The 9,683-nt window shown below is 38.4% G+C and overlaps 1 protein-coding gene across 1 annotated transcript; it reads left to right on the top strand.

The window, feature by feature from the left end:
* The first annotated feature begins 3,102 nt into the window (after window positions 1–3,102).
* Window positions 3,103–8,911, top strand: LOC143439024 (olfactory receptor 10D1B). The gene is made up of 2 exons (XM_076924743.1): window positions 3,103–3,294; window positions 6,723–8,911. Exon 2 carries the CDS (start codon window positions 7,225–7,227, stop codon window positions 8,158–8,160), a length of 936 nt encoding a protein of 311 aa, XP_076780858.1. The 5' UTR covers window positions 3,103–3,294; window positions 6,723–7,224; the 3' UTR covers window positions 8,161–8,911.
* Window positions 8,912–9,683: the final 772 nt, after the last annotated feature.

The raw sequence follows: 9,683 nt of genomic DNA, 5'->3' as shown, positions 1-9,683 counted from the left end.
ACAGAAGTTGGCTATCATCCTTGCAGCCATCTTGAGCCATATACCCTGACAAGAGAGTTGTTTACAATAGCCTACAACAGCTGAGCACAGTCTGATAACATCTTGTTTTAGATACCCAGGATCTTCCCTTGGGTGTGTGAGACTTAAAGGTGTGTGACTTAAAGGTGTGATTTAGAGACAAGACTTAAAGGCATGACTTAAGAGCATGGCTTAAAGGCGTGACTTAGAAGTGAGACATATAAAAGGCGAGAGGCAGACAGAAGACAGACACTTGAGACTTGAGACTTGGAAGAGAACATGGAAATGAGAGAGATTAGCAACAAGAACTAGGAGAAGGACTTGAGACTTATTACAGCTGGAACTAGGAACTAGACACTTGGACTAGAGAACTGGGATTAGGATTTAGTGGTGAAACCCAGGACTTGAGACTTGGAGGTACTAGGGATTAGGAACTAGGGACTAGGAACTCGAGACTTGGGACTTGGACTAGGAACAAGAGACTTGGAGAGAAGAAGAGAGACTGAAGAATAAACAGGATTGAATCACACTCTGTCTGGTCTCCATTCTTTGAGTCTGTCCTCTCTCTCTTGCTGAATCCTGACCCGCAGACTGGAGCAGCTTGGGGCAGTGCGGACTCTAACAATTTAGCCCCCAAGCCTTTTGGCAGTGCGGGTTCCAACATTGATAGAGTGGTCCCCAACACTTTGGCCCCCAAACGTGGGGCAGAGCGGTTCTCAATAGGTTGTATTATTATATTTTGTTTTTTTGTCATAAAAAGTAAGAACATACCTACAACCTTGTTTATCTAATTCCAAGTACTTTTGGACCTGATCTTCTGTCCCTATCATTTCTTCTGTGAGAAGTTACCATGGCCTCCCAACATCTTTTCTTTATTACAACTTATTTTATCCATATGCAGAATGGCAGTTGAAGTTTTCCAGAACAGTGATAATAAAATCGGTAGCATGGAATGTAAAGTATGCATGCAGCATTGATTCTAGGCAATGCCTGAATTAATAATCTGCATTACTGTTATTCACTCACTTTTGTTCTTGCATCATTTTGTCAGGATCATAGTAGGAAGCATTATGTTAGCAGAAGCAGGAATTGGATGAAAGTTGAAAGCAACAGAGACATAACAAAGAGGGAGACAAAAGCCATACAGTCCCGACATTTCAGAATTACTATGGATATCTTGAATAGATTTAGTTAATATTTTTGACTGTACTACATATCTTTATTTCCATCTCCTAAGTAACTTGATTAAATCAATGCTAACAGACAGTGTTTCTCAATCGCTAAACACCATGTTAGATGGCTGTGGGTCCTCAGACCAACCCTGTGGTATGAGGTTCCTAACCAGGCTCAACTGGAGTGTTAGAGAAGAACTGCTAGGATTAAAGATAGCTGTCCCCTGAGAGACTCTGCCCGAGCTAGACCAATACAGATGTGGATGCTCGCAGCCAACCATTGGACTGAACACAGAGACCCCAAATGGAGAAATTAGGGGAAGGAGTGAAGGAGCTGAAGGGGTTTGCAACTCCAGAGGAAGAACAACAATATCAACCAACAAGATTCCCCTCAGAGCTCCCAGGGACTAAACCACCAACTGTCAAGTACTTACAGAAGGACTCATGACTCCAGCTGCATATGCAGCAGAGGACTTCCTTGTCTGGCATCAATGGGAGGGGAGGCCCTTGGTCCTCTGGATGCCCTAGCATAAGGGAATGCTAGGACAGTGAGGTGGGAGTGAGTGGGGCAGGGGAGCACCCTCATAGAAGCAGTGGAAGGGAGGATGGGATGGGGGGTTGCAGATGGGGAACCAGGAAGAGAGATAACAGTTGAAATGTAAATAAATTAATTAACCAATAAAAAAGATGACTATGTCAATCAATGTTCTTTTGGTTTCTTCTCTTTTTCAGTATTACTGCAGATCACAGTGTTGTTCGACTCTGCTTTTCTACTTGTGTGTGAGGCCAGGCTGGTGTCCGTAACTTAACCACTTCCCTTTACTCTTAAGGTCAACTGGTGCTGCTTAGTGTTACTTATTCTACTTCCACAAGTTAGGTCATCAACTGGATGAGTTCTGGTCTTGTCTACAATGTGTCCTCCCTTGGAAATACTGAAGATACTTCTTTCTGTATTGACTTCCCAACCCCTTTGAAGAATTTACACTGGGTAAAGTCCAATTTATGGGTCTGTATGGTCCCTTGGTCAGGAAGACTGGTGAGTTCTCAGAGCTTTAGGCTACTTTAGAAGGTGTTCTATCTTTCCCTGGAATCTAGCTGGCATAGGGGACACTTCCAAAACATTGGTTGTCACAGCAGTCTCATTGGCTTCAGCCTCCACATGTGATTATTGAACACCAAGAAAGTCATGTACACCATAATTGAAGAATGAACTGCAATTTAAAATAACTTGTAGTATAACACTTAGATGAAGGTTAGTAAAAACAAATTTAAAAATTTTTAAATATGCCTTGAGTCTGTCAAGGTTTACTTTCCTAATTAGAAATGCAGGGGAAGTTATAAGAAATTATTCTGATAAAAGAGAAAATCTTTGTTCTTTAAGTAGGTTTTTATGAACATGAACTACTGTTAAGTTTTAACTTGCACAAACATTCTTGTGATGTTCTTAAGCTTTTGGTTTTATCCCAATCTCCATTTTGGAACAATCTGTTTTCTTAAAAGAACATCCTCAATGTAAAATCCTTTTCAAAACCTAAGGTAATTGCCTTTCATCTTTAACTTTGGAAGTGTGTAGATTAATTATTTTAAATGATGAGATGAATGATATAGCTGAGTCTTAAGGCTAAAATAGGCACCTAGTGGAGGGACAGCATTGAAGATGGACTAATAGTATAAGCTTTGATTTTTTTCTACTGTGCAAATAATTTTCCAGGAACATGCTTCCCACTTTTAAACATCTCTTTGCAATAAAACCATCACCATCATTTTATGATTTAATTGTGAATAGAGGTGACAAACTAATTGCTCCCTCAGAGCTATCTCTGAACTCCAAGAAGAAGGCCCTAAGAGGATCTTCAAAACACTTTAAACTAGTGGTCCAGGGAGGGAGTGTTCTGGTCTTGATTGCACAAGCCCCACAAGACATGATTCTTTATAATTGAACATGGAAGCTCCTTGGGCTGAAGTACACAGGTCTGTTATAAAAAGAAGATGCCAGTTCTAGTTATTGAACTTAATAAAATAGGGAGCATGTTTCTAGGTGGACAGTATGAGTATTTGGATTTCTGCCAGGGCCTGTCAGCCTCTGCTCCTCACACACTAACAGGTAATACACATGAAACTTACTGATCCTTAGACAATGCATTTTCCTGAAATCAACTGGAAAATCTAACGAATCTACGGAATCACAGAACGTGATGGCATCTGAGCATTGAAAAGCATAGAAACTTTGAGGCTCTTGCTTATCAGTTGTGGAGCACTCACTTGAATAGGAGGTGTTCAGGTATGGATAGCATTTGTGAAAGGCAAGGGCTCTCAGCTCTCTCCTCAGAATGTTAGTGTGTTTCTGTTATAGTATAAATTTTCTTTAGTGGAGGATGTTAACCCATGCTAGCCTGTTCTCTCTGTCTGTCTGTCTGTCTGTCTGTCTGTCTGTGTCTCTCTCTCTCTCTCTCTCTCTCTCTCTCTCTCTCTCTCTCTCTCTCTCATTTTTGTGTAAAGCTGCAGTAAGAGCCTTTCAGGAAGGATGTCATTTCTTAGCAGTAGAAGAGGCAGAGACAAAGAGAGAACAGATCTTTCTAATGATTACAATTATAGAATTATAGATCTGGGATAAAACAAAGTAATTTCCTTGATTTATTTGAATGTCAGCTTTCTGTCTGCAAATATAATTTACAAAATCAAGAGAAACATATGGATAAATATTTTTTTTAAAAGAGTCTGTTTTAATGAATGAACTCTCATTCCTTGGCACACACTGAGTATTTACCAAATGGTATGTGCCAGGACCATTCTTGTTACTGTCGTTACTAATGAATCAGTGGCTAGAAAGGCTTTTGGTCTCCTAGGTATCTACTCTATCTTTGACTTACACAACCCTTTCCCTTAGTTCTGTCCCTTGTATTTATTCTATATATGCTAATGTGTTTTCCATTTCAACACAATAGCATGCCCTTTATATGTACCCTTTTTCCACCCTTTCTTTGGTTAATGCTGAGTTTCCCTGATTCCCTTTAGAGCAGATAAGGGCCAACAAGGACCAGCACAGCAACTTCTGTTAGAACTGGAACCCCTCTAATCACTCTACTCTCAAGACTGCAGGGATGAAATTGAGTGGGATGTCATTTGAGACCTTAGTAGCTTTAAAAATAAAGATAAAGAATACTGAGCAAAGCATAAATAGTCTTTCTTGAGACTAGCACACAGATATGTTATCTAACATCCAATGATCAGCTCAGTAAACACATACAAGTAATAATTTAGAAACTGAGTAGGTTGCATTTAGAATATATATGTATATGCATGTACCTATGTAACAGAAATGAAAATATGCAAGGAAGTATATGGGGGGATTTGGAGGGGGAAAGGGAAGAGGGAAATGTAATTATGTTATAAGCTCAAAAAATAAAAGAAACAACAAAAAAGATATTACCAACAGCCTGTGACACTGGCTATCAAGGTAGACTTTTAGACCCTATGATGTCAGAAAAAATATCCAGTGTACACTGATAAATTCCCCTCTCTTGGACAGCAATTCAATAGTTCCATTTACAAATGGGTAAGGGTTTGGGCATGGTGGTACAGGCCTTTAATCTTAGCATTTGAGAGACAGAAGCAGGATGATCTCTGTGAGCCTGAGACAAGCTTCATCTACACAATGAATTCAAGGCTATTCTGGGCTGCATAGTGAGAGTTTACTTCAAAAATATGGATTAGAGCAAAATTATTTATGTATGTAAAATGGAATGACTAGAAAAGACAGTGAGTATGCTATCCTAGATTTCTCTCATCCTTCTCTAAAGATAATAAATAACATTGTTATGGACATTTGACTCAAGAATTCAGTGTATTACAGTACTATAATAAAATTTTCAATTTTTTGTTACCAGATGATTTTAGCCATGAAAGCATATGAATAATGCAGTTGAGTTGACATTTAAATGAAATCTGTAAGGCACAGATAAATGTTGTGTCTGAAACATGATAGCTGTACAAAACTATTGGTTTAATAAATTAGTAATATGAGTACCTTGAGATTACCTCTTTATAGTTTATGTATATTATGTAGAGCTGCTGAGCTTTTATATTTGAATTTGTCATTACCATTTAATTGTTAGTTTTCTGACATTTTGTTGAGCATTGCTTAGGTTTTCCTTGGGAAAAAAAAGACTCAAGTTTGTAAAAATAAAATGTTTGCAAATATACAGAGAAAACCAGCATTAAAGGAAGACACGCCAGAACTAAATTGTATCATATTCAGGGCACAGAGTCTCCTTTGCAAGTTCTTGCTTTCAGTGACAAAAGACAATAGGAGTGGACATCAAGGAGAATTTTAGGGCCATTCATTTTAGTTTGAGAGAGTGTGTGTCTTAATGTTTAAGACAAGGGAGTCAAAGATGGGTAATGAAATGTTCAACTTCTGGAACAACTAAACTGAAAAGAAACATAATAAAAAAGCAAGATGAGGAGACCAAGGGAGTAAGAATGGGGTCTCTCAGACTTTTTTCTTCATGTTTTTTTGTTATTATTATAGGAAGCACAAAATTATCTTCTTCCCACATTGGCATGGGCCTTGAACAGGAAAGCAGTACTCATCCTTTGGTGTATGCTGAGAGAAATATTTAAACTTAATATTCTTTAGTTTAAGTTTTTAGTCACAGAGTTATTTTGTGTGACTCAGAACTCAGGAAATATTTATAATATGGATGAATAACTACATTTATTGCTGTCATTTTATCCTTTAGTTCTGTTAGCCTTGAATGGAGAAGGAATGGCTAGTTACATTTTCTGCTACCAGATTATACTTTATATTTGTGGTCAGTGTAAAGACCCTGCAATAGGCTCATCGTTAACTCTGAAATAAATTGGAAGCAACATAAGGGTATTTAACTCTTCTTGAAATATGAATGCAGGAAAATTAGGATTTGGGGGGACTTTTATTTGATGTATTTGAAATCTCTTTCTTTTTGAATTTTATAACTTTCAACTCTTTGAAGAAGATCAACAATGATTGTCTGAAAGCAAGTTATTTAGTGGTGGGGTTTGGGGGTATATATAGTCAGTATCTAAATATCAGGTATGTCACATTTCTTGTTATTATTTGAGTTTGTCCTATCTTTTTTAATACAAGAGAGCTCACACTTCAGAGGAGGTCTCTCATGCTTGATCTATAAATGGGAGGCAGATGTACTCAATAAAGAGTTTCTGACTATCAACCATGCCACTTGAAAAGGGTGGTATATATTACAGTGTTACTGACAACTGATCATGCTGAGAGTCTTAGAGGCAGCTGACCTATGGATAGTCACATGTGTGAAAGAATGTTGAGAATAAAGTCAAAAAGAGGGTCTCCCTGTTTTCTATCCTAGCATTCCTAGAAGTTGTTGCCCCATAAAGTTAAAGAAGACCTTACCTTAGAGTTTATTAATAATTGTGTCGGGTGCTTTCAACCAATTTATAAATGTTACATCAGTGTTCATTTACAGTTGACATTGCTGTTGTTAAACTAAGTGTGCTTTACATTTTTTTTTTCAGGTAACTACAAAACACATTGGGAGAATTATCTTAATTAGTCTAGCTAAGAAGAACCAAATTCAGGACTCCTATCAAATATCATGATTTCTCATACAGTATTTTCCTATTGTTTTGGAGAGGGTAATGAATCGGGACAGCAGGTTACTTAAACATATCACCAAAGTTCAACACACATATGTTCTTGGAATATAAACTCATCTAAAGCACTGTCTAACTTAAGAATATCTGACCATGTCTCTTAACTTCTGCCTTTGGTGTAGAAGAGAAGACAATCATTCATATTCATGAAGTATCCCTTCTTAAAAAAAACTGTAGATTGACTCTTCAATATGAATTTACAGTAACAGATATTTTTACAGGGATCTTGTCTTGCTCATCAGAAGAACACACTGTTCTGCTTCTCAATGCATATTCAAAGCTCTCAGTAGAAAACGATTCTTAAGAGACATGGAGAATCAGGCTACTGCCTTTTAATCTTTGCAGTTCAAATATCCTGAAAGCTATGAAGAACCTTTCAGTGGTGACTCAGTTTATCCTGCTGGGCATCCCACACACAGAGGGTCTGGAGACCATGCTCTTTGTCCTGTTTTTGTCTTTCTACATCTTCACTCTAGTGGGGAACTTGCTCATTCTCCTTGCGATTATCTCCTCCACTCGGCTTCACACCCCCATGTACTTCTTCCTATGCCAGCTGTCAGTGTGTGACATATTTTTCCCTTCTGTGAGCTCTCCCAAGATGCTATTCTACCTCTCAGGAAATACTCCAGCCATCTCCTATGCAGGCTGTGTGTCCCAGCTCTTCTTCTACCATTTCCTGGGTGGTACTGAGTGTTTCCTGTACACAGTAATGGCCTATGACCGCTTTGTTGCCATATGCTACCCTCTACGCTATTCAGTCATCATGAGCCATAGAGTCTGTGCCATCCTGGCCATGGGGACATCAGTTTTCGGCTGCATTCATTCCACTTTTCTAACTAGTCTCACCTTTCAGTTGCCCTACTGTGGCCCCAAAGATGTGAACTATTACTTCTGTGATATTCCTGTGGTTATGAAGCTGGCTTGTGCGGACACATCCACCCTGGAGTTAGTGGGGTTCATTAGTGTGGGCCTCATGCCCCTCAGTTGCTTCTTCTTCATCCTCACCTCCTACAGCTGTATAGTTCGCTCCATCCTACAGATCCGCTCCACTGAGGGTCGACACAAAGCCTTCTCTACCTGTAGTGCCCACTTTACTGCCATCTTGCTCTTTTACATGCCAGTGATTTTCATTTATCTAAGGCCAACACCAAGTCCTTGGTTGGATGCAACTGTTCAGGTCCTGAACAACCTGGTCACCCCTATGCTAAATCCATTGATCTACAGTCTCCGGAATAAGGAGGTGAAATCATCACTGTGGACTGTCCTACGTCCACTATGCTTCTTTCCCAAGCATTTGTAAAGAAAGATCAATAGTGAATACTTAGGTACTTTTCAGGGCTAATGTAATAGATTCATTGGCTACTCTAAACTACTTTGTATTTAAGAACACTCATATTATTACTATCTTAAGTTTATAATGTTACAGACTAAGATGCAAAGATTTGACCATCTAAGTGGTAAATGGACCCTCTACCATTTGGTAGGTCCAGTTATCTGACTCAGACTGACTTGTACTCACGTGTGAAAACCACAGCAGGCAGGGGTTGAGCAGTCCTCCTGTACAAAGAACCATGTGGCCCTGTTACTTGTCCACCTCTTTTCATCTGCTCTCTGTTCATTTTCTTTGCATGATAGTTGGACCAAATGCTTCTGAGTCCTAATTTTCATTGTCCTATCTCATGCCACTTTCTATTTTTATTTATTCTCCTTAGTGTTTAAAATGTCTGCATTTACTAATCTATCAATTTATTCGCCTAAGGGATATTAAAGTTTTAGAAATATGAACTTTTATTTTTTAAATATTATCCACTTACAGTGAAACACAATGATATTGCATCATGAACCGGGCTTGAGTGGAGGTTGAGCAGACCTACTGGCAAAACACTGGATTCAATATCAACAGTTCTTGATAATGGACAATATCACACTTTCTCCTTTTCAACTTATACCTACTTGGACACAGATATTGACTTGGGTTTATCTTCTAGCACTTTTTAGTTTTATTTTCTGCTGAAATTAACTACAAATGAAATATCTGCTATTTTAACCGAGCATGAAATTTTGATAAATGAACTTATTAGATACTTGATTATATGCTGAGAAGCTCCTAAGAATAGTAAAGAAAGGAGAAAAATACTGAGAAGAAGTGACAGGAGGCAAAGGAACTCAGTTTTCTTCTACATGCTCCTGCTGTAATCAGAGACTTGTAATGGAACCTACCAGAATATTCCAGCAACATTATCTCTGTTTGAAGACCGCAAAAACTGAGTTGACAGGAACTTCTGGAAGGTAGACAAAGCACTGTCTTCAAATAAACAGGAGCCTAAAGGAGTTTCTGGAATTCTTATATTATTTAATGTTTCATTCATATCTAACTATGTTTAATCATCTCAGAATCCACATTTTCCTTGATCCAGTATCTAGCCTGTAGCTGCTCAGACAATCACATAAATCTATAAGAATAAAACATGGTGGCCTGTTCATTTTACAAAAGTTTAGACACATGTCATTTGATGAGTGACCCAGTGCTTTACAAGAGAATGAAAAGATAAAGTCCTAAGTGTCTGATAACTGTGGGAGTCTATTGGAAAAATAAGCAGTTAAGGCAATGAGTAGAGCAGGCCTGAATTAATGAAGTGACCGAGGGTGGAAGAAAGTAAACAGCATATAAACAGCATATAGATTTGTTTCTAGTTCCAAGAATGCACCTCACTCAAAAGGGATTGATGAATGAAAGTACCGTGTTTATATGTTCACTTGTAGGTGAAAAATGTCTGAGGAGTATGTTCCAGTGAGATGCAACATATATTCAGGGTTATGGAT

The sequence above is a fragment of the Arvicanthis niloticus genome, chromosome 26 (assembly GCF_011762505.2).
Source record: "Arvicanthis niloticus isolate mArvNil1 chromosome 26, mArvNil1.pat.X, whole genome shotgun sequence".
NCBI classification, from domain to species: Eukaryota; Metazoa; Chordata; class Mammalia; order Rodentia; family Muridae; genus Arvicanthis; species Arvicanthis niloticus.
The sequence above is the reverse complement of the archived record's forward strand: the minus strand, read 5'-3'. Positions and strand labels throughout refer to the sequence as shown.